Here is a 24,533-nt window from a genome sequence, read left to right as displayed (position 1 = left end):
TTTCAATAATCATATATTCATACAAAATTTACATACTTTCTCATTCTACATATTTCTAATTAAACGCAAAATTTAACTTCTTTCCGAGAAGAAAAAGAGAGGTAAGTACAGGTATAAAGAGAACGAAGTAAACTTAATTATACGCGTTACATCGTATTGTACAACAGAAGAATATTGAAAACCTTTTTTGAGAATTTAATTGCGTTTTACCACGCTAGAAAACCTTATCCAAAGCAAATATCGATCCAGAGCAGGACATAACATATTGCTTTTTCTAGTTTTAAAATAATTCTTTCGATTTCTCGCCGCGTGCCCGAAATTTTTTAATTACTCGTCAAGAACCGCCAAATGTGCTCTCTCACAAAGGAATTTATTAAACTGTTTACACAATGTTACATCTCGCAGGGAGAATTACCCTGCACGTCGTTAGTTCAAAATTTTAACAATTTTCTCTCGTTCATGAATGTTTATCGCGCTGGTTTCCGCAAGACCGTCGCGTAATTCGCCTCGTTTTTTCGACCGTGCATTCGTGAATTTCGTCTGTGAGACAAAATATAGGCGGAATTCGGTTTACAGGGGAAAAAATTTCTCGTTGATTATCCGAAAGATCCATCGGAATGGCCATTAGGATATTAATGCGGCTTTGCCAGGTCATCGTTTTGTTCCGACGTGCCCAGAGACGAACGTTTGCTGTTTGCCGGTTGCCAAGCCGCGTGTAAACTTTTTGCAAGTTCCATCACGGTGTCCGAGACGCATCAGACTGATTGCAATATCAACGTGCCAACTTTAGTCGGTAATAACGATACCGACGCGACGATTCGATATTCCCTTCTAATTTTAATTATTTCCGATGTTTAAATAGGCGCCACCCGAGAATATGCTTCACTTTCCACGCTTCATTTATATTCATCCGATATCGCACGACTATTAAACCCTGCGAAAACTTGGCATTTAACGCGGAAGTTCCTCAACAAGGAGCGATCTTTTATTTCGCCGCGACTATTTCATATCCTCGCGACTTCGACTTCTCTGTGAAACTTTAGCGTCGACTGTTAAAAGGCTTCGGTGGCTCCATTAAAAGCATAAAGAAACGGAAGAACGGCGCTCGTAGACGCGCGAAACAACGATTTTTCCTAGGTATAATGTTGCAATTAGTCCATGGTGCCACAGAGATAGATGCCTTTGGATAGCCGAAGCTGAGATGCAGGGAAGAGAAAGAACAAGAGAATAAGCAAAGATTAAGAGAGAGGAGAGAGAAGAACGAAACTGAACGTGAAATCCAGTGCCGATCCGACGCCTTGTTGTTGGAGTTACTCCAATTTTGCTAATGCGTCCGCGCCTGTTAGAGCAGTCACCGGCAGGCGGGTGTAGTTTCGCGTTTCGTGGATTGCACTTGGATCTCGTTTGCCTCGCCTCTCACCTTGGCTGTCCGTCAGAAGCTGTACCCGTGGGCAAAACTCGGCAAACTTTTCGACTTCTAGGCGCGAGAAAGATCGTCGCTCGGGGTACGGCTGTCGACTCCCTGGCACGTTGCCGGACGTTCATGCACATTTTCGTGCGCGACCTTTCACCGGACCGCGCGCTATTAATGGACCGAAATCGCTCTACCAAAATGGGAAAATGAAGTTTCTCGGTCGTGCCCCATTTCGAATTGGTGACCACGTGAATCTGTCTAATTTTGGTGCTGTCACGAGTACCGCGATCATTAGTGACTTCGAATTCACACGATAATCGCAAATTGTAGAATTCCACGAATATGAAATTGTGTATGCTTATATAGATCTATATCTATTATATAAAGGGTAGAAAAATTGAACAATATTACAATTTGTTCTCTGAATTTATTTATTCAACGTAGATATACATGCAAAGTGGAACTGAAAATTTTTCAATATGGTTAAGGATAATGCAATTTTTAATCACAGGCGCGGTACGTGTACGAACGGATAGGGTATTGAAACAGCGACACGCTCTGCATATTGCTTCCGGTCGTCTATGAGCCCCAGCTGCAACGGAACATTGAATAACGTAGACCGAGCCACCTGTCATAATTACGAGAATCAAGAAACGCTCCCTTTTCTTGGAAAATGTACTCCAAAGTTAAGAGAATCCTCGTTGCACGCACAGAATTATACAATTCGAAGAATAACAAATCTGTTGCATAAACCTATTCACCAGGAAGATCGTTTCGGAAGGGCTAAGTATTTTGTCGTAATTAGGGTTCGCGAGAAGCCAGTTTGATGTAATTTGAATGGTTTTTATATTAATGTATTAATATCGCAGATGATTCTAGACGTAAGCCATACTACGTCGAGGATGATCATTCGGGGAATACGATTCACAGGGCAAAACCACTTGAACTACTTGATCTCGAGGCTCTTGTCGAGTGTCAAGTGCAGGGGCGATACCCGATTGCTTCATGGAGATGCGTGCTACAAATCTATGCTCAGCAGATGTTTAATATTGATGCAACGAATATCGTGTCATCCTGCACGTGACCGCAGATATGTATATGCGTTCCATTTGCACGTTGCAACGCACGACGTTCATTCAATGTTATGATTCTCTGTGATTCTACATATAGAATCAGTTGGCTCAAGGCCACTTTCTCCGTAAATCCTTTCTCTTAAAACGAACGACATATGAAGGAAGCTGATAGAGTAGTTAAATTTGACGATAAATGTTTATTTTTGATATGAGGTATTAGGTTGTTCAAAGAGTTCCTATAAAAATTGAAGCAGATTCTAGTCAGAATTGAATTCGTCATTAGTTTGATGAATTTCGATATTACATATAGGGTGAATCTTCAATGTTTCAGTTACTTCAGATGAAAATCTGTAGAATTGTAATTTGGATGCTTGGATAAAAAAATTAATTCGTCTTGATCAGGGAAAATCATGCGTTGGATATAAATATGAGACGCTGATTTAAACAGACTTTTCAACATATTTCGCAAAAATATCTCGCAGAGAACGAAGCTTCGTACACGAATTACATTTCGTCATGCACATTTTAATTAAAGTAACAAAATAAATAAAAGTAGCAAGAGAAACGTATGAAATTTGGTGCGTGGGAGGGAGACAGAGGCATGTCGGCTACTTTTCGCTATCGCTTGCGGATATGAAATATTTCTGGCTCTTTGACGTGCGCTGGGCGAACAGTGCAGGGTTGCGCTATTTCCTCGAGCATAAGAGGAAACGAGTCTTTTCATTTTAATTTCGTAAGACAAAAGGTGGCTGTGTGTACCGCGAGCAGCTCGAGTTACCTCTCGCGTTAATTCCGCTTAACGCGACTCGGTTTCTCGCCTTTTGCACGCACCTTACGTGCGCGCACTTGCGTTACTTATGTTACTTTAGGACGTAATATATATGTTCGCCTTGGCCGAGCCAGCGAGGAGGAAGTATTAAGTTTAAAAGCAAATTTCTCGTCGCCTGAATTTATTCTGACGCGTGAAATTAATATTCCGCCTAGTGTCAGGAAGTTCTGCGTTTCGTCGTGATATTATAATAATGAAGAAACCGTCTTATTGTTCGAAAATTATTGTATTCTTCGTTACTCGTTAGAAAAAGATTCTTATAATGATTACTCTATTTACATAATTTTTCATTTTTAATGACGTCTTTTTATGTTTATATTATCTCCTATAATGGAGTTGGAATCACGGTTATGGCGTGCAGTATTGATGAAAGGAACCTTGAAGAGAGGTTTGACATTTTTCTAAAATATATAACACCACGAAATAGTCCGGCACACGCAGTATCACTTTCAGAATACTTTTTAGATTTGTCTTATTCTTTTCACTTTTTTTCTAATTAGTTGAATTTATTTCCTGGTCTGCCAGAAAGTAAACTACGCATAGATGCGAATAGTTACCTAAATAGATAGTTTCTTAATATACAAAGCGTTAGTAAAAAATTCATTGATGATCAGACCGTTCGGCTGTGTGCTGATCGATTCATTCTCCTAAGCCAGCTAATCATACAATCGCGGATACGAATAGTTTAATAAATTCTCTCAATCATTCTTACTGTGTTTTTAAAACGCATAAATTTATCTATTACTCGAATATGTTGGGATGCTACATAATTCCAGAGTTTGCATGCAGCGTGGCGGCTGAATAGCTCGATGGTTTTAAAGCGTCAACTCGTCCTTAATAACGCGTTTGCCAGCTTGCAACTCCTTTTTAGATGAATCTGCTATTTATGACGTCGAGAGCGAGATCCAGAGATATTCCCGTCGGATACACTCGGTAATTTCAATCGTCGTTAAAGCACGTTGACTGCGTTGAACCACGTCGTAGAAATCACGCTGTCTATAAACTTTTCAGAGACCAGTAAATGATGTGATCTCTGACAGGAATTCTGCGTAGTTTCCTGAAAATTGTATTGTTCTCCAAAATGGCAGTTGCGGCAGAATGATATCTACAAGTTAATTAAACGTTGAATTGGAAGATTTAACTAGTTACAATTTACGTTGGTATTGCGGAAATCTCGATAATCGTTATGATTTATCTACATTCTACATAGAAATAAGATTTTATCTATAGCGATAGTACACATTACATTTCTTACTACGAAATACGATAAGAATACCTTAAAACCGCATTCGGTGTTTGCTTCGAATCCTTCTTAACTCGCACAACATTTAAAAGTTACGATTCAACTCTTCTTAAACTTCTCGACTGTTCAGCGAAGCAGGATAACAATTTTTTAACGGCAGCTACGCCCAGCGTAAGTAAATAAAATATCAGTTGCGTAAATTCCACTAATCAAATAAAAATACGAAATTAATACGTTGAGAAAATTTCAGTAAATGCAGACTCGAGGAGACATTCGTTTGTACCGATTCGTGCAATGGTCGATAATTACTTTCAAGGTCATCGTGACCCGAAACCACGAGTATTTGCCACGAAATGTGGCTATCTTTACCCATGTTCCACCGAGTCGTGCGTTCCAACAAAGGCCAACGAATATAGTCGTGGGTTCGGAGTCGCGATGTTAATTCGAAATACGAACGGCACGGACTCGGACCGTTGGAGTTTCTCGAGCCAAGATTCCGGGACCACCGTGTCGGTTTTGAACGTCGTATCCACGTAACGCACGTGGATACCCTCCCTGACGAACTTCCGCAAATTCTACTAACGGAATTACCGGCGTGCCTCAATTAATCCGTTGCTTGGCAGAATCGAGCCATTGAACCACCAATTGGTAATCCATCAATCTGTGAAACTTATTTATTGAACCTTTAATGTTATTATTTTGATCTCTCGTTGTATATTTGAAGTACATGATCTATATTATGCATAACGAGTTGCTTATTGTTATAGGAATTCAGAGTGTATTCATTTCGGAGTATCGTATTCTGGTAATAGAATATTTGCTTGCGCACTGGAGATTGATAGGATACAAAGTAATCGTGTACGTTGTATAATAGACAAATTCTACGAAATGCTTTTAGATCATAATCTTTAAGAAATGTATGTATTCCAAATTTCATAAAGGTTCTTTCTGATGTTATCGTGAGTTTTTCTTTTTTGTGCGAGCTAGGCTCGCGATGTTAAAGCTAAAATGCGCATTCACGAGTCGGGTTCGTGCATTAGACCCGATTCTTTTGCTTATCAGATTTCGAATGTCATTTGTGCCTCGTGTGTAGCGATATGCATATATCTATTATGCGTTTATGGGGAATTTAAACGTATAAAAACATAGATATACACAGATGTACAGAATACATATAATGTGCAAGGATATCCAAAATACTGCTTATGATACTTAGAGACTGAAACTAATCTTTATATGAGTTTCATCCATAGAAATGTGAATTTGCATAAACATCCCTACTCTGGTTACTATGGTTTACTATAAACATCTTAATTTCTTATTTATAATGGATACAAACCAAATACCGCGCGAATTGAATAATTTCTGTTCCACTATTATCCTCTTATCTCTATCTATAACTCGAATCATACCTAATTCTCATAGCTGATACTCACTAAACAAATTAAATTGTCGTGAAACTACTTTCCTAGGTAATTTTCACGTATTTTCCATTATTCTTAAAATAATCAGTCTGTTCTGGAAAAGAAACCCGGAACCAATAAACTGGACGCGTAAAGAACATACACCAGGAGTACAAAATTACGTAAAAATTGGAAACGGATATCAACAGACACGCGGTATCTCGTCGAATGCTCGTACGAGTTTTCACGATCGATCGACGGAACCATAAATCTCGATAGCTCGCTGGCGAGCCGTGTGACTGACCACGAAACGTTTGTTTCATCGTAGCCGTCTCTTCTTCGTGCAGCACGCGTGCCGTTGGTATATTTTCACAGTCGGTTGGAAATAGCCGGCTACTGGTCTAATATTATAATAGCGATGACTGGCGCGGCGCGAACGCGAACCTGCGTGAGCGAGCGAGCGAGCGAGCACAGTCGAGTCGCGGGCGAGACGGTCGCCAGTTTCGAGCGTGTGACGCTCCGCGGGAACGAGAACGGGACCGGATAACGTTACTTCTTGCTCGTCCTGACAGAACTGTCGCAGTTTCGCGTTTTCCAGCCTTCAAGAAAGTCCGTCTCGTCCATGTTTCAATCGCTAAAGTTTAGACATACGAGTTCGTCTTCGAGCGGTTTGATTGTGTAATACGATCGAATTCACGTGGAGTTTATTTTACGATGAACTTTGTCGCGTCGCTAAACTTCATGCAACGTTCGTATCTGTTGTTTGAGATATATTTAGTGGTCATAAGGTGAAGCTCTTGGAATTTTCCTATTTTAAACATACCGAGAAACGTGACGTAGACTAGGGAACTATACTTCATCGTTCTCGAATTTTGAGGCACAAGTTTGGAAAATTTGCGAATATTCGGACCGAAAGATATTCCCGTAGCGGTATCACGACACGTTTAAAGTAGCTGCAAGGATTTATGCAAACGTCAGCAGCGTATTAATCTCTGCTCCCAACGTGAATTTTCCACGGTATTACGCAACGCGCCGATACTGATTATTACTTGATAATACGTTGCTGTGGCGCCGCATCATAAATAATCCGCGTGATTTATGCATTATTTTCATCGCGCCAGGAAGAGCTCCCGCGTTGCAGATTTTCTCTCGAGCTGAAACGAAAAACGGGTTGCAACTGCATTGAACGAACCTTCGTGGCAGGCGTTTCAGTGTCAAAGTGAACGAGATTTTCAAGCGGTTCGGTATGTGATAGTGCGATAAAAGTAGTGACACGCGGACATCGATATCTGGTATGTTGTTCGAGTGGACTCGGTGAATGTGAACTAAAAATATCGTACTTACCCCTAGGCGTCGTTATTTTGCTGTCGGTGTTTTAAAATGTTGCTGACAACAGTGGCTCAGTACACACGATGACGACTACCATGGTAAACGGGCCCCATAAAATGGTAAATTTATGTTTTATGTTTGATTGTACATGACATATTGTGTTTTCAAAGTTACAACTTGACAGACCAGTATTATACACTAAATGTTCTACCACCAATTAACGATTAATCACTTTAAAGGAAAGGGAAATGTACTGTACATCACATATATTGAATGTTAAGAAAATTTATGACAAAGGTATCAGAATCTCATTATAAATCACAAATAATCAGAATATTCTTATAACTTCCTGATATATGTGAGTTGAAATTTTGAAAAAGTGGTATGAGGGTTGCTGTGAAAAGCGATATCAACAATTTTACAATCCACAAATTAGTTCAAAAGAAACTGTCGACGAAGAAACAATAACAGCTCCGCTCTAAAAAATCTTAGCCAAAAAATTGACGATCTAAAATGACGAATTAACTCGTCTTCCTTAATCAATAGATTTCTCAGTCGACTATTTTCAACGTTGCATAAAATATCCAATTCAAAAGCTATTAATACTTCTACTCACGAGCATCAATTTTAAACTGTTTTTATTCATCACACTTATGCCTCACATCTTGTTTCACGTACGTCAGACAGTTCACCGTTATATCATGATATTTCACACGCTTATCGCCCGACACGGACATTACGACCAATATTGTCTGTGACAGCGAACTGATCTTCTTCTAAGCGCACACGCAGTCGGATTAATTAACAATGGCATTCACTATGACACAGTCGCTAATCGTCGATTAGCCGAGCGACAGTCCACTAGCATAATTGCATCGTAACATCAACGTACCACCTAAATCGGGCTCTGTTACCGGGAGTAACAGGGATTTCCGGTAACGACCCTTACGGCGTTCCATCTGTCCGGGGCTGGTCTTCATAGAATGGTAATTCGGAGACGATTAATTCACGATTCCGCAGGCAATATGGGCTGATACAACCGGGTGCATCAAATCTATCGTAGAGTTCGTGATTGCACGCGAATCATCGCGATACCCCAACTGGTACGCGGAATGCATTTCGGCATGCGTGTCGTGCTCGAGGCTTCTCTGTTAGGTTGATCCTATTCTGCCTTGAATGGAGTACGTATTAGGTTAGATATATAGAGTGGTAAATGGTTGTTTTCGTTTGAGGCTGAGTCATCGATGGGCTCTTAGGAATAATTAAACCTTAGCGTAGCACCTTAGTGTGTAGGGAAAAATGGTTGAACATTTTGTTGGATGTATTGAAACATGTGACTTCTCATTCGTGGAATTGGCAGTTTTTCGTTTTAAAATCGAGAACAGTGATTTATGCGAAATATTGGTTAATTCTGTGAAATATTGCGATTGAAGATGTTTTTGTTCCCTTCGGGAAAATGCTGTATTCGTGTTTTCCATGTGATTGAATGAGAAATGTGATTCGTTCAAACTGTTGTAAGCAGGAAGTACGGAGATTTTTAAAATCCGTCTCCGAAAGCTTGTTGAAAGGAGCGAAGTTCGTTTGCTTCTCTATTGTGAGGGATTCCTCTATTAATCTCGTACCGTGATAAGCGTAGAGGCGTGACGGATTATAACATTGTTGAACAATATCAGCATTCTCGCGATAACTACCGTAACTCTACCACAATCGATCCAGATCCGTGACCTAATCTACTCCTCTGCGGGCCTCAAAATCAATTAGCCAGTTAACTCCTTCGCTCTGCGGGAAGCTTAGTCCCTCATGTAATTAGGAACTGACCCGTGCTGGATTACCGATGTAATCTACCTTTTCCTTTGTATTGCACTGAATTCTTCCTGCGTCTTAACACTAGAACTACCACGCCGGTCAAAATGACTTGTTTGTCAACTTTATCTTAAAATTCCTACTTCATGTTATATTTTTTCTCCGCAATGATGTAATGACTTTTGCAGGGATAGCTAAAGGAATAATATAATAAACTTTAATTTTGTTTTATTCATTTAGAATGAAAGTAATTTTGTATCATGGCTACTTACACCAGTATCGGTCAAACTGACCGGTCATTCTGTAGAGCACAGTTGTTGGAATAAGACTTGATTTCTCGTTTTATAAAGCAATATTTTACAAGTCTTGAAAATGGAAGCATTCGAATTGTTGCAAAAACTGAAAAGGATACCAATGGAATGCTCTGATATCGAAGATAGTGAATTCTCTGAATCAGGGGGAAAAGAAATTGAAATTTGTAGTGATAACAGTAATAGTGACATTAGTGACAAAGAAAATGAGTCCTCAGAAAGCGAGTAAAAGAACATCTTGAATGTACGCAAAAGACGTGCTCGGGTGCTTTCAAGTTCTGAAAGTGAAACTGAAAGTGTACAAGCTAGTCCAAATGAAATTGCCGTAAACGGAACCAAGTGGGAAATAATTCAGGAAGGGTCAGCTTCTGGGAGATTACCCTTGCACAATATATTCAAAGACACATCCAGCCCACATGATATCCAAAAAAATATCATGAAAGATAAAGTAATTAGCGCATTTTCCTTACTGATCGACAGCCATATGTTGCAACGTATATCTTGCACCGAATCAGAAGCCTCTCGAGTTTTGGGTAAAAAATGGATCCTTATAGAAACAAAATTGAAAGCATTCCTTAGAATATTGTACGGGGAGCATACGAAGCGAAAAATTTGAAACTTTCATATTTGTGGAATACAAAATGGGGATCAAGCTTCTTTTCCAGCACAATGAGTCGGAATGAGTTTGTTGAAATATTGACATTTATTCGATTCGATAAAAAAGATGATAAAGTCAACGTTTGAAAAATGACAAATTTGCACTAATATCGTCCGTATGGGATAAGTTTATTGAAAACAGTCAGATATATACTATAAACCTGGTGCAAACATTACAATAGACGAACTACTTTTCCCAACCAAAGACAAATGCAGATTTACGCAATATTTACTGAATAAACCTGACAAATTCGGAATTAAATTTTGGCTAGCATCTGATGTTCAAACAAAGTATGTTGTAAATGGATTTCCTTATTTAGGAAAAAGCGAAAAGGAGCTACCTGAAATGGTCTAATTTTATAATAAATCAAAATTTGGAGTAGATATAGCAAACCAAATGGTAAAAAAATATAGCGTGAAATCGGGATCAAGAAGATGGCCACTTCAAGTATTTTTTAATATTTTAGATTTAGCTGACATAATTGCCTGAATTTTATATAAGAAAACCACAGGTGAGCAGATATCCAGAAAAGATTTTATGTTTCAATTAGTAGATGAACTTGCCGCTGACAATGAAAAATCACGGATAGAACATAGAGCATCTGAGATCCGAAGTACGTCAAAGAACTCACCTTATTCTCGCAAATGGTGTCAGGTGCGGTACTGTAATAATAATAAGACCAGTGCCATTTGTAATCTTTGTAAAAAATATGTTTGCGAAAAATGCACACAGAAGAAAGTTTACGTTTGTAAGAAATGTGATGAATGATAAATTTTGTACCTAATAATTTAAATTATATTTGTATTTTATTTATTCTATTACGCTTATTACGCTTATTATTATATTATACTTATTATATTTACCAATGGAAATTTATTTTAACATTCTTGTTACCAAAGGTTTTGGTACTGAATATTCTTCATTATTGTACTTATTGTTATTATTAAAGTTGTTATTATATAGTTTTTATGATCTCAGAACATGGAGTTCCTTGTATAGGATAATAATAGATCAATAAATATAAAAATATTCTACTATTACGTATTTTTTAAAGACTGGTCATTTCGACTGACTTTGGTAGAGAGAGCTACGTCTCCAATGCCGGTAGTTCTAGTGTTAATGTTACCATCCTGTCACTCGTTCTAATCTCGATTATTTTTCATATCTGTATATCTCCAATGCGATCCAAATTATTTCACTACTTGATTAAAAAATTGAATTGCAATAGTAAATGATGCACATTCTAAAAGAGAAGATTTCCACGAGAATCTTTTTGATACAGAATTGTTTTTCACTTTAATATAAAAAATATTAATTTGAATTTAACGCTACAGGTATCGATAATAATGGTTTTTGTTTCGATAGTTTTTCAACGAATAAACTGTCTATGATGGAATTTTTAGTTTTAGTAGTGATATAAGATTTTTAGCTTTACTACAGAAATAGATCGAATTTTATTGCAGGTATACAGACGTAAAAGAGAATAATATACATTCAGTTGTTCCAAAAGTTTCTTTCGATTTGTTCCAATAGAACAAAATGGATCGTACATAATTCAATGAAATAATACAAAACAAAAAATGTTGTGCATCTATTATAAAATGAAAGAAATTTTTGGGACAACTGAATATATCGAATTGTGATGAAATGATGAGTTGCAATGTATTTCGAAGTTTTACTAACGTAAATACGATTTAATAACAGGTCAACGGAGACGATGACTGGGAGTACGAGGAGATTGTACTCGAAAGGGGTGGTGCTGGACTTGGCTTCAGCATCGCCGGGGGCACAGACAATCCACACTTCGGCAACGACACTGCCATTTACATCACGAAACTTATACCGGGCGGTGCCGCGTCCGGGGACGGTCGTCTACGCGTCAACGACACGATACTCCAGGTGAACGACGTTTCCGTTGTTGACGTACAACACGCGGCAGCCGTCGATGCGCTCAAACGAGCAGGAAATACCGTTAAACTAGTAAGTTTATATTTTTTATTTTATTGTTTTTTCATGTATATAACAGGTAAAACAATTTATCTACCATAAGATGTTGACCTAGTTTTTATTATACTTGTTTAAAAATAATTCCTAAATAATATGTGAGCCTTCTAGAAGACAAATCGATTCAACGCAACTTTTTATTAATTTTTTAATTTCATTACGTAATTACACGTTTATCTGTACTTTTCAATTTATGGAGTAGATCAATGTATTGATCAACTATGACTGGCTCTACGGCGCAAAATTATTCAAACGATTTTCATATCCTACGCATCGTTTTCAAAATTGTTAATGGCGCCGATTAAAGAGCACAAAGGAAAGAAATAGCAATAATTGGCGCGAGATTTGAAAGATCTCTCCGAACAATGAAGCCGCGTCTGCTGGAAAGAATCCGTTTTAGACGTCCAATTATTATCTGGTAGCTCGACGCGAGATAATCGCGGCCGACGACAATGCCGGCTGTATATCTTGCGGAAAACCGAGATTCCCTCTCATCCCTCCGCGAAATAATGCTCGGCGTTTGCGTTTCCCTAGCTCTCGCGATATCTCTTCTTTTAGAACCTCGAAAATAAAATATAAAAAGAAAAAGAAAGGGCGATATTCCGGTTCTAACGACCAAACGATCATTTAGAAACCAGCGCAGGAATGAAATAAAATAAACGCCAGCTTTTTTGTACGTCGGAAATAATAAATTAATTTCACAACGCATCATCGTAAGCTTCGACCACGAACCAAGAACCGAAAAATTTAAAAAAAACTCGCGGACCGTTGAGCGCGTTAGCATGTGAATGGACGAGTTGAGCGTGCTACTGTGGCGCGCGAAATGCGAGCCGAATAAATTTCCGCGCGATGCAGTAACCCGGTATTTAATCTAAAATCCTGCTGCATTCTGGGAAATATTGTTTTTATCCTTTTTCCTCCTTTTTTTAAACACGCATTTTCGAATGCGTTCTTCGTTCTTTCGATCTTGATACGTTTCCCTCCCTTCTGTCCTCTTTACGACACGTTTCTTCTTTTTTCTTCTCGTTTGTACACCCGCTCACCTGCGTTATTAACCTTTTCCAAGTGGCTAGGGAACAGGTACGGAGGTAAGCATAAAAGCGTTTACGGGCTGGATATTATTATTTCACTGCTAGCCCCCTATGCAATATCCTCGAAGCGTGGACCCTTAAGAGGAGGCTTAACGTTAGTGAAACTTTAACAACATTTCCTACCGGGCCGATTTAATTAAATTTATGTCATGTAGCGTTTCGGTACACCGCGGTAAACGAAGCACGGCCCTTGCCGTGAAAGTGAAATCTTAATTGTCCTCGATGTAACGCTCCATTTAATTTCTCAAAATTTAATGGCGCTCGTTCCGAACGACGAATCTTAACTTTGCCTCAGTACACCGTAACTCACTGGTCTACGATTTCCTGATAAGTATCGATCTTTTATCAGTTAGTTTAAAAAGAAGGACGATTAATTCAATTTATAAACGTTCTGGTTACACGATAGTAGGTGTTGTTAGCAAAAAACTGTTAGTTTAATTAGATCCATTCATTGTTGCGCTTCTCACGCGAGCGAATTTTTTGTGAATAAAGAACCACTCCCATAAACTTTGTTTGATTTAGTTAATTTAATCTGATCGAATTTGGAAAAATGGGATCTTGCTTTTCATTCCAATCTCAAGGAATCGTTACAAAGTCTGTAAAAAAATGTTGTAAAGTAATTTTGTATTTTTACGAGCATGTGTTTGATGTTATATGCATAGATGACGTAACGGATGCTTCAATTAATTTTCAGTACGTACGTCGACGGAGGCACACGCAGCTGATCGAAATCGAGCTAATTAAGGGTAGCAAGGGCCTCGGTTTCAGTATCGCTGGAGGTATTGGCAATCAGCATATACCTGGTGACAATGGAATCTACGTAACGAAAATTATGGAGGGTGGCGCCGCGCAAGTAGAGGGCCGTCTTGTCGTTGGAGACAAATTGGTAGCCGTCAGAAATGCCCTGGTGAGTTCAGGCAAAATTATACTCCTTCAGTTCTGATTTCTTTCTGTCACGCCGCTATAATTTCCTAATAGATAACAATAAAATTATTCTCGAATCCTCGAGTCTCGTTCCTTAAGTGACTTAATAATCGTAAATTGTAAAGCGAAATATAAATCCACCATATGTCTTCCTTTTAACGTATTTATTACACAGAGATACGTAGAATTTTTGATATATCATAGGATTAGAGAGTAGTTCGCATAGCTGAAATACCATTTAGACTTTTAATCTGATTGGCGATTACAGTTCTTCCTATTTAACTATGTTGAGAAAGAAAGCTGGTCTTGATTAGAGAATCCTTCATGTAAAATAGCTTTGCCGGGAACAAAGAAGAAATATATTCTTCACTGAAACGAAAAAACGTAATCGCGTAATTTCTCACAGTCAGAGCTCGATTTATCTACTAAATTTATCCGCCTAATTCTCTCTCTTCGTCTTCGCTAAGAAAATAATAAAATCTCTGCTCCAAGGTGATTTCTTAAATGTTAAAAAGCAGGCACCAAAAACATTTCTCAAAGTTGATAAAAACCAATAAATTCTCTATGATTCGTAATTTGTCGCGTTTCAAGCTTTACTTGAGTAGAACGTTTGAAGTTGATCGAAATTCGGCAAATCCTCGTTTCGTTCGCGATTCATAAACGAGAGGCTGTGTGAGGGCTACGTGAAAAATAGATCAGAGTGGTTTTTGATGGCGACGAGTAATTGATAGCTGCTCCATCGACTCGTTGCCGTGGTTGCAGGCGCTGGGAACCTGTTCGTTTCGCTGCTTCCTCCGATTTTTCGCATCGACGAGCTCCCTTTTCTTCCTTCGTTTCTCCCCGAGAAACTCGCGGCTGAAAAAGCTACGTTTAAAACCGTTACATCGGTCTCATTGATTCACAGCCGCAACTGATGCTATTTTCAACCAATGAACATTGTAAAACAAATACTAGCAACGTGACAAAATCTTAATACTAGAATTGTCAATGTAATACCAGAATGGTCAAAATCATCATAACTTTTTAATCTATTAACATTTATCATGATGTTACAAATACTCCAATTTCTTTTAATTTTATAAAATTGTAGGATTTATGTGAAAGAAATAACGACGACAGGAAATATCAAGCGAATCCTTGGAATTCCCTTTCATAGCCACAATGTTAAGAAAAAAAATCGAGAATGTGACTTGACGGAGAAACGTTGTAAATGAAAAGTTCTATTAAGGTATGAAGGCAACGTTAGTGGGGCAATTTTAAGATTATTAGGCACCTTGATGGGCTAAAAAAATTGTACAAACTTATAACAATACATTTTTTATAATCTGGAATTTGTATAAAGTATATGAAAAAAAGTTTGTTCGATAATTCTAGTATTAAACGTTCTACGCTTAAAGTATTTAGGTTTCCACGAATTGCAATTACTACGGCTGTTAAACCTTCTCGAAATATCTTTGTCTCAGATTTAACGTCCCGTTTCACAGTCGCTACAGCTGCAATAAACTGTTAAAAAAGGTGCCAGGTTCTGTCGTGTATAGATCGACCTGCTCTCTTTTGTCTCGTTTCGAAGAACGATTTATTCCAAAGTTTTCGGAGCAGCGACCGACAGGATGGATCGTAAGTCGATTTAACTTTGCGCATGATTGCGTGTCGGCATATACTTTAGAGCAACGAACGTTACAGAAACTTCGTCAGTTGTTTATGACACGTCCCCGGAACTTGGACCGTGGCGTATTTTTTTTTGTGAACATATCAACCAGCACTGGATAATTACCACCGCGCCGTACCGTGTCGTACTTTTTTCCGATCGTGCATCGTTTTTCACCCACGATCTCTCCGTGTCTATCTCGTCGAATAAATACCAGAAAATTAAAGGAAAAGAAAAAAGAAAGGGATAAGCGTAACAAAAGAAGAAAAATAATAAACTGAAATATGTTTCTTCGGAAGATTTATTCACGTTGTTTAACTACATGAATTTATCTTCCAATTTATTGCGACATCGTAAAACCTCTACAATCAACTAAAAACGTTAGTTTCCTCTTTTTATTTTTTATTTTTTTTCGCTTCTCGAGGTGTTGTAGAAATCAGGTATTCTTTTTATCTGCAGATAAGAATATTTAGTTGGTTAGGAAATGTGTTGCGATTTTTCCATTTCTTTTTAATACCGTAAATGAAGCACGATATCGTCAGCGACGTTTTGACGCTTGAACGTAGTTACTCGCGTTAATAAAGGCGACGAACAAAGAAAGTAACGCGTAACTCTCTCGCAATATTTGTTCGGTAATCCATCTCAAAGTGTTCCGTAAGAGGACGATGATTGACAGGGGAAATTGAACGGGAGAAATCAATTACCGTGGCTCGCGAAATCTTGATCGATACTTGCTCCATGAGAGAACGATCTTTCGCATTTTCCTAGTCGGTATTGCTCTTATCGCTTTCACGCGTCGCTCCGTCCCGGAAAGTGAGGAATAGAAACGATAGAACGATAACAGGAAATGCTTTAGCAAATTAAGATGAATGGACGGTGTTGATGAATGAAGAGAAATATTTTACGCGATAGAAAAAAGGATGATAGAAAATTTATGCTTTCCATATTCGCATGGTTCTCTGTAGAGATTTTATTAATAACAGATGATAAACAACGCACAATGTTCCATCCACCGAGGCGAACATTTCTGAAATACTTACAGTGACCCACAAAAGTATATGTCATATAAAACACTTTGAAATTTTATTAGCAGTATGATGACGCACGACTGTCATAATTATATTGCTAAAATTTGAAATTTATATATTCAGTAAAAAATTAATATACAAAATTAATAGCCAGAGTTGTATCAAAGCTTGATATAATTACGGTAGTCGTGTCTCATTCCAGTTGAAACTTAACTGTTTCGTATCAAAAAGTGGTTTCTATGAGTATTGGAATACTTTCGCGAGCTACTGTATTTTTCTGTCGTTAATTTTAAACAATTAAAAAGTTACATAAAATTGCTGACTGACCTTAATAACGAAACTTGGCTCGGTCATCAGAAACCGAAGCCAGAGAAAAAGCTAGTGTGCTTTAACAAAGTCCAGGGAAATTGAATTACATTTCAACGGTATCAAGCTATGGTATCATGCTTTGACCAGTATAAAGAGAAGATAGAAAAGAGGGATTCCTTTGATTCTAGCAGGGCGACAAGAACCTCGAAAATGTGACGCACGAGGAAGCGGTGGCGACACTGAAGGCAATCCAGGATCGCGTGGTTCTTCTGGTGGCGAAACCGGAAACCGGAATCGTGCCCCCGCCACCACCCCCCATGGCCTCGGACAATTCGCTCTCACCGCAACCACGTAAGCGTGCCTCGTATCCTATTCACATATTATATTATTCACTCGCCGCGTAAATTCCGTGTCCGCGACTTTCTCCCCGTGCCTCGTTTCACGGGACATTTTCGGGATCTTTTCTCCTCGAATTTTCATGACGCTGCCTTCCGGAACAATAAATATTTCACGTACTGCGAAAAAATGTCTGCCTTACTTTTGTTCGCCACTAGCGGACGCGGTTCTACGCCAAGGAAATCCTTCCTCTACCGCGGAGTAAAAATGGGAACGGAACGTTGGGCGGGAGCGTTTTATGCTTCCCAACGTTTAGCACTAGTGTCGCGGTGAACGAATTTAGAAAAGTGTGAATGTCGAGCATCAAACGCTACAGTGGATGTTCCATGTTCGAACATTTTTGGTTTGGAAAATGTAATTTTTGTTGTAAGAATTTTGATTATTTTGATACAAAGGTATTTTGCTCGCGTGTTTTTGTATTAGTGATGTTGGATATTGAATGTGTCGGTAAAATAATTTTTAAAAGTACCGAATATGGAAGTATAAAATCGTTGTTCGGAAGATACAGTGTCATAGAATGTGCAAGGATACATAAGGGTAGTTTATAGTAAAGTACGAAATATAAAATTCTTTGCTTGTAGATGAAATTAATATTGGATATGAAATGCATTCTCGAATAAAGTGAATTTTTCTCATCAGATAAAAATAGCTTCGTTATTAATACACATAATGAACGAAGAAATTGAATTTTCTTCTCGTAGTTTAAAATTATTTCAGAAATTTATTTCTCAAGCCAACATAAAATGCTCACAACTATTTCTGTTGAATTTTATGGCGCTATACAAATTCCTCAACCTTTGCTTTATTAATTAGCGATTACTCATATGAAATACCTTGCATGTCGATCGATTTTTTATGCAGTAACGTTCCTCCCATAATTCCTTCAGGTCTCAGGGGTGTCACATTGAATGATAAACACGGGAATTCCCAGTTTTCCTCCCGTGGCCATATCCAAGTGAATTTTTGATCCCAGGACTTTGTCACAAATTCCAAGCTATCTTGTCGTGCCAACGATCTCGTATAACTTATTCATAGTACTCATAAAGTCGAGCACGTAAACTCTTCCCGTTCCACAGAGAGCCTGTAATGTAGCAGGAATACGTTCAGAAAGTGCCGAATTACAGCGATATTTTTCTTTATTTCATTTACGTTTCAATTAGAAAGTAATTGTACTATCTCTATTAATAATTCTAATAAATTAACAATTCTAAGGAATTTCTGGCACTGACCTCTTGCGAAATTATCCCGAAATGCAATGAAACGAAGTAGAATTTCATTTAATCGTTGTTCGCTTGATAAACATTTCGAGAAATTAGGCTTTCTTTATTAACTCAGATATGTTAAAAACCTCTATTTAATATTTTTTAGAAAAAAATTCCTTTAGTTGAAGGTTAAATTGAATACCATGGCTATAAAGAGTAAATACTCTTTCCACGTGCAAATGCACGTACCCTTATTTTCCAACCAAGTATTTTCTTTATTAGACCTCACGTTTCATGTTTTCGTAGTATAAAATTTGTTTTACTCATATGAAAGTATGTAGTACTAAATGATACGAAATGTAGTATACTTGGATTTAATTAATCAGCATGTATATGCTGTAGCAAATATACAATGGTGTGTAGATACTTGTTGTAGCCATACTTCTGTATATTGATCAAAATTTTTTAATTTCCTAACACGATTAAACAAGATGACTATTCGTTTTAAAGAATGTAGGCCAGTATTATAGAAATCACAAAATAAAACCGAGTACCTTGCAAATTTTGCAATTATCCTTTTAGAAGGATGATATAAATATATGGGTTAAGAGGAAGCCAATTTCTAAATTACCCGCGCCTCGGTAGTTTACGTTCGTTCTCGTTATTAACAGGAAAACAAAATGGTTCTGTGTCGGCGCTGGAGAACAACTCGACGCTGCCGTATTCGCAAGAATCACGTCACGCGTCTTCTCTCGCTCTTCACGGCGCGGCCACGCCACGAGCTGTTTCTCAGGAGGACGTATCACGGTGAGTTCTTTCGAAGTACGCTTTTCTTTCTTTACGACGAAAGTACGAAGTAGCTATGCCCTCTCGTTTCAAATCTCTTTCCTCTTCTTCTCCGTTATTCTCGAAGCGTTTCTTTCTGCGCGACAGTCTTTGTATCTCTGTCTCCGCGTGGAAACTCTTCCGTTTGCTTTGAAAAATAAGGAACCAGAACGTCACGTATACTTCTTTTTAAAGCGAATCACCCGAACGTCACGCGATGTTCTTTCATTTTACTTTCTCCTCTTTTTCTATCTTTTCCCCCGCTTTGTTAGTTTGCTCGGGTGCGCCAGTTACTTTGCTGTGTATATGTTAGTGAAAGAATGCGACGCAAAGAATATAAATCTAGAGAAATGTCGCACCCAAGATTTTCTTTAACGAATGATAATACTTCATAGTATTCGAGTGGAGTAAAACACGAGCCAAATTTATATTTATATATAAGTGAAAACGCCGGATTATATTGTTCGTGGTTATTAATATGACAGATATAACATACATCTATTTTTTGCAAACATGACTCTCTGAAAACTATACTGGCGTAAATCAATCGGCTGATAGTTTTTATAAAATCTATCACATTTATCATCGAGAATCCTTATATCCTTTTAGATCCTCCTCGAGATTTATGAAATTGAAACGTTATACTTTTCATACTTTTATTGAAACCGATGACTAAATTCGACTTCTCAAAATTTTGACTCACAACACTATGATTTTCAGCCTTCTGTATAGTGGCCAAAAACAATTATCAATTGATCGAAACGAAGGGTAGACAAACCGACGTAAGCAAGAGCCAGAAATTAAACAGGCTAATCCATCCGATCTTTCGTTATTGTCCAAATCACTGAATCGTAAATACCCGTGCGTGAATAGCAACCGTATTCTGTGCATAAACATACACAATCCACTGGCTAATTATATAGTCACAGAGACTGTTGAATTAGCCAGCGACGGGCACGAGAGGGCAACACACCACGAGGCAGATAGAGACAGTGATTGTTTACCCCGGGGTAGACGCAGCTTTAGGGGTGAAGGGGTTGCCTTGGCCACTGTGTGGACTAATTGCCAATGGATTAAGGGCTTATCGAATCGGTCCGACTACCAGAGACCGGATTGGTTTGGACACATTATATATTCCCAGGAACCTCTGGCGGTGGACCCAATCCTTTCCATATACAACAACGTTGCACTTTGCGCAGGTTAAGGTCAGCTGAACATTAACCGAATATCGGCTTTCGTTAGCGTTTGCAATTGAATCTTTGATAAATGCAGTTTCCAAGGATGACCGTAACATTGTGGGTACATTTGGAACAGAACTTATTTAACATTAACAAGTTTTATGAGGGTTTGTCATATTATCGAATCGTTAAGAAATTTCGGTATCGAGTTTGTTTTCTCGAGTAATTGGAATATTATTTTAAAGCTTTCTTAAGCAATGAGAGACATTTTCAATGATAAATAAAAGACTATACTTGCAACAAGTATTTCAAAAGGGATAAAACTTACACAAGCTTTTCAGGGAAAGCGAAAAATTATTTGGGAACTTACAGAAAAATACTTATTAAACGTATAATATTGGCGGAAAGTATAGATTCTAGGGCACAATGGTCAAACATCATGTTTGTAATTTTTCCATTTTCAGCTTTTGAAATCTCACTTTGACAATCGTGACTTTCTTCTAATATAGGATTGAATTACTTTGAATTGAGAAATACATGTGCGAATTCGGAAGAAATAGTTTTGCGAAAGTTTTTCAAAGAAAGCGAAAAAAAGAAAGGCAAAAAGGTGAACGATAGAAAACGAAGGTAGGAAAGATAACACTACTCCTTTCCCTACTAAGTTTTTCCCAATCAACCCATTATTGAGGGAATGTTGGTATACCAAATATCCAGAAGATCTCGAAAACGCTTCCCCCCGTCTGAAACTACAGTTGCGCAGAAAGTTTCACGTAGCCGCATTTAATGAAATATTCCATCGGTGGCAATATTTAACGGGGCAGTTTCTCGGAGTAGTCAAAAGTGCAATTAGTTCCTCCACTCTTTCTCTGGTGAGGACTCGTATTCCTCTTGATTCCGGTTAAAGTTTCAAGCCTCAAGTTTCTTCAGCGGTCGGTGAATCGGATTTAGTCCAGAGGGGTTTCGCGTGTATCAACTTCACCAGCGACAGACTTACGCTAGCGCAGGGGAAGAAGAAGCAATGAGAAATGAGTATATAGAGGAAAGGAGAAGAGGGTGCATGGACGCCGAGTTATTACGGGCATCGGCGAAGATCTATGAAAAAACTTTAATTTCTAGCTCCGTAAATTAGTCAGAACCATTATGCCGCCGTAGTAATTTATTCTCCGGTTGTGAACTGGTCGTGAAACCAGCGTTTGCCAAAATGCGGCTTGCGCGGACTTTAAGGGGAATTAGGACAATTATTTAGCGCTCGACCGGGCGGAAGTTTGCACAGCCTCTCCTTTCTTCGAGATTGTAAAAGGTGATTTCTTCTGGCTTGTGAAGGGGTTGCTTTGCTATAACCAGCAACGAGATGATTAATCCTCAGTTTTTGAAAGAAAAGTGTTATCTTGGCGAAATATCAGAATGGAAGTATAATGAAAAATAATGAGCAAGATATTTGAGATGATGTTGGCGTTCTATAAAGATTACGGAAGTATTTCATACTTTCCTATTGATACAACAAATATCTTATCATAAAATATTGTAGTATCGTGGACGAAAGGTCTAAGAGATATCGGGCGAACTATAAACAATGTTGCGAGAAAGCCGAAGTGCCGACAAGCCTCAATCGAATAGTTTCGCAAAAAAGGCTTGCGTGACCCTGGCCACGAGCGGTTGCAGAACACGTGCGTGGCGGGGCTAAGACAGGAGACAAAGGGATGTTAAGGGACAAAGACGAATTAACAGTCAGTATTAGTTGAAAAGTCAGAGGGTGTGAATCGAGAAATCAGGGAGTGCGAATTGCGTTGTCGAGAGATTGTGGTCCGCGTGAGAGAGAACGTTGGAATCGTATTGACGAAAATTGCAAATCAACTATTTAGTTATCTTAATTATAGTACGTCATTGTGATTAGTTCACGTTAAACAACCATCGTTTCCTGTTTAACCAACATCTGTTTAATCCATTTATTGTGAATAAACTAAGTGTAGTAAAGATCCTACAATATCAAAATGATTGCAATAGAATATAATTGTAAGTTCTTTCTAAATGTTCGTCCGAGTGAATAGAATTAAACGATATTTAAGACATTTTAAGAGACAGCAGAGTAAATGTCAATCTATCGTTCCGCTTTCTCTCCTCACGTTCATCAAATTGATCCTTTTATAGCACTGTTTGTTTTTCTCCCTGAAACAACTCGTATTTTCCGCCTTAACACGAGTACCCGAAAAACAGTCGAGGAACATCGATCGGCGAGAGTGAAATACCCATCGTGAGAGACGGAAGAAAGCCTCGTCTTTCAGCAGGGCAACGGTAACTTTTACCTCTCTTTCACGGAACCATTTTCAACATTCGTTTTCTATCACCATTATTTTACACAATATCGTTGCTCATTATACTCACAACAATTATACTTTCTCCTCACAATTAAAAAGCGACTTTAGAAAGATGGACTACTTATCCCTTAAACACCTGTCTTATTCGTGCACTATAATAATCTTTGTGAGCGTAGTACAAAATAAACTTGTACGAAATTTCTGTTAAGCACCGAGCAGCTTCTGGGGAATAGTTCTGACAGCGTAGCGGTCCGGTGTTTGTAGGATTCAAAAGGAAATAATGGCCCCTTGGTATCAAGAGTTCCGCACGCGCTTAGGGAAAGCTTCGCGGCGTTTATTCGAATTTCATTAGCCCGAGCGGGCGGTGGGATTTCGTCTAACATTTGGAAACTGTCGAGCAAATGTTTTTGCCGCGGTAACGAGAGGTTGGGCGAGGCAGCTTAATTTTATCCTATGCAAGTTAATTACGCTCGGCAATTGAGGGCGAACGGAGGTCCGTTGTTCAAGCTTATACATGTGGCGTTCTATCCCTTCGATAAATAACTCACGTGTTTAACCATCCAGAGAATTATGGTTTTCTAATCCTCTGCAATATTTGGAAGGAAAGATCTAACGTAGTCTCGCGTGTTAAACACATCCATAAATCCTTGATGCACCTGGGTACTCTGTACGCAATTTGCCATCGATCGCGACTTCTGTATGCCATTTGACGTTCATGCGCGGGTCGATTTTTCTGTCGTTTCCCTTTCATACCTTTCGCCGTACCAGTTTAAACTACGCCAAAAGATTCCAACGCATAGCCACGCGGTCGTAAATCACATAAACCGCATCATATCATACTCCTTCAAAGATGAATTTTTAGGATAACTTCACTTTTAATCGAGATTTATAATAGGATATTAATAGGAGGATGAAGCAAAAGAGAGAGGTATAATAAATCGCGTTGAAACATTGGTTGGTGTTAGAAGATTTATTTGTGAATGACCGGTTGGATACTTGTGTGCAGTCTCTCAGATCCTTGAACTATTTGCATCTTTATGACGGAGCATTAAAAGAATATACATGTAATAAATTATGTATCATAGTCGTTTTATTTGCGGGATGTATATGAAGATTATTTCTCGAATTAGTAAATATCTCGTTTATACAAATTAATTGGTGTTCGTAGAAAATAAATTGTTTAGTCGTGAAAATATAGTAGTTCACGTATTAATCGCAGTTTAAATAATGCGTCCCATACATTTTTAGCATTCGTAATTGAGTGAAAAAGTATCGCTTGATTTTTTTAAACAGTCGGTATATTTTAGAACCTATGTCGATGTAAGAGAATTTGGGATGTTTGTTTGAACCGGAAGCGAGAAAGTTAGCGGCGCGTGTCGGCAGTTAAGAATCTATCCACTGTTCTGCATGTAGTAGTTGTGAAAGAAGTGGCGCTTGGGTCGCAGGTCAGCTTCACCCTCTGGGATGGTAGAGTGTAGAGGGTAGAGAAGAAGCGAATTCTTGGCACGGTTGCAGTTGTTCAGCCATGAACGGGCTGCGCACACGTGTGC

At 38.5% G+C, this 24,533-nt stretch overlaps 1 protein-coding gene across 26 annotated transcripts in view; it reads left to right on the top strand.

The window, feature by feature from the left end:
* LOC126871101 (disks large 1 tumor suppressor protein) overlaps positions 1 to 24,533 on the top strand; it is a 529,262-nt gene that overhangs the window by 422,959 nt on the left and 81,770 nt on the right. For 22 of the 26 annotated variants that reach the window (XM_050629536.1, XM_050629531.1, XM_050629535.1 and 19 more), the window contains 4 exons: positions 11,768 to 12,043; positions 13,853 to 14,065; positions 17,256 to 17,418; positions 19,337 to 19,472. In XM_050629536.1, the coding sequence (XP_050485493.1) occupies positions 11,768 to 12,043; positions 13,853 to 14,065; positions 17,256 to 17,418; positions 19,337 to 19,472 (788 nt within the window). The remainder of the gene's footprint in view (positions 1 to 11,767; positions 12,044 to 13,852; positions 14,066 to 17,255; positions 17,419 to 19,336; positions 19,473 to 24,533) is intronic. The other 4 variants (XM_050629517.1, XM_050629515.1, XM_050629540.1 and 1 more) reach the window with 1 other exon arrangement.

The sequence above is a fragment of the Bombus huntii genome, chromosome 11 (genome assembly GCF_024542735.1).
Source record: "Bombus huntii isolate Logan2020A chromosome 11, iyBomHunt1.1, whole genome shotgun sequence".
In the NCBI taxonomy this organism is placed as follows: domain Eukaryota; kingdom Metazoa; phylum Arthropoda; class Insecta; order Hymenoptera; family Apidae; genus Bombus; species Bombus huntii.
Note: the sequence above shows the minus strand (reverse complement) of the source record. Positions and strands in the feature narration are given on the sequence as shown.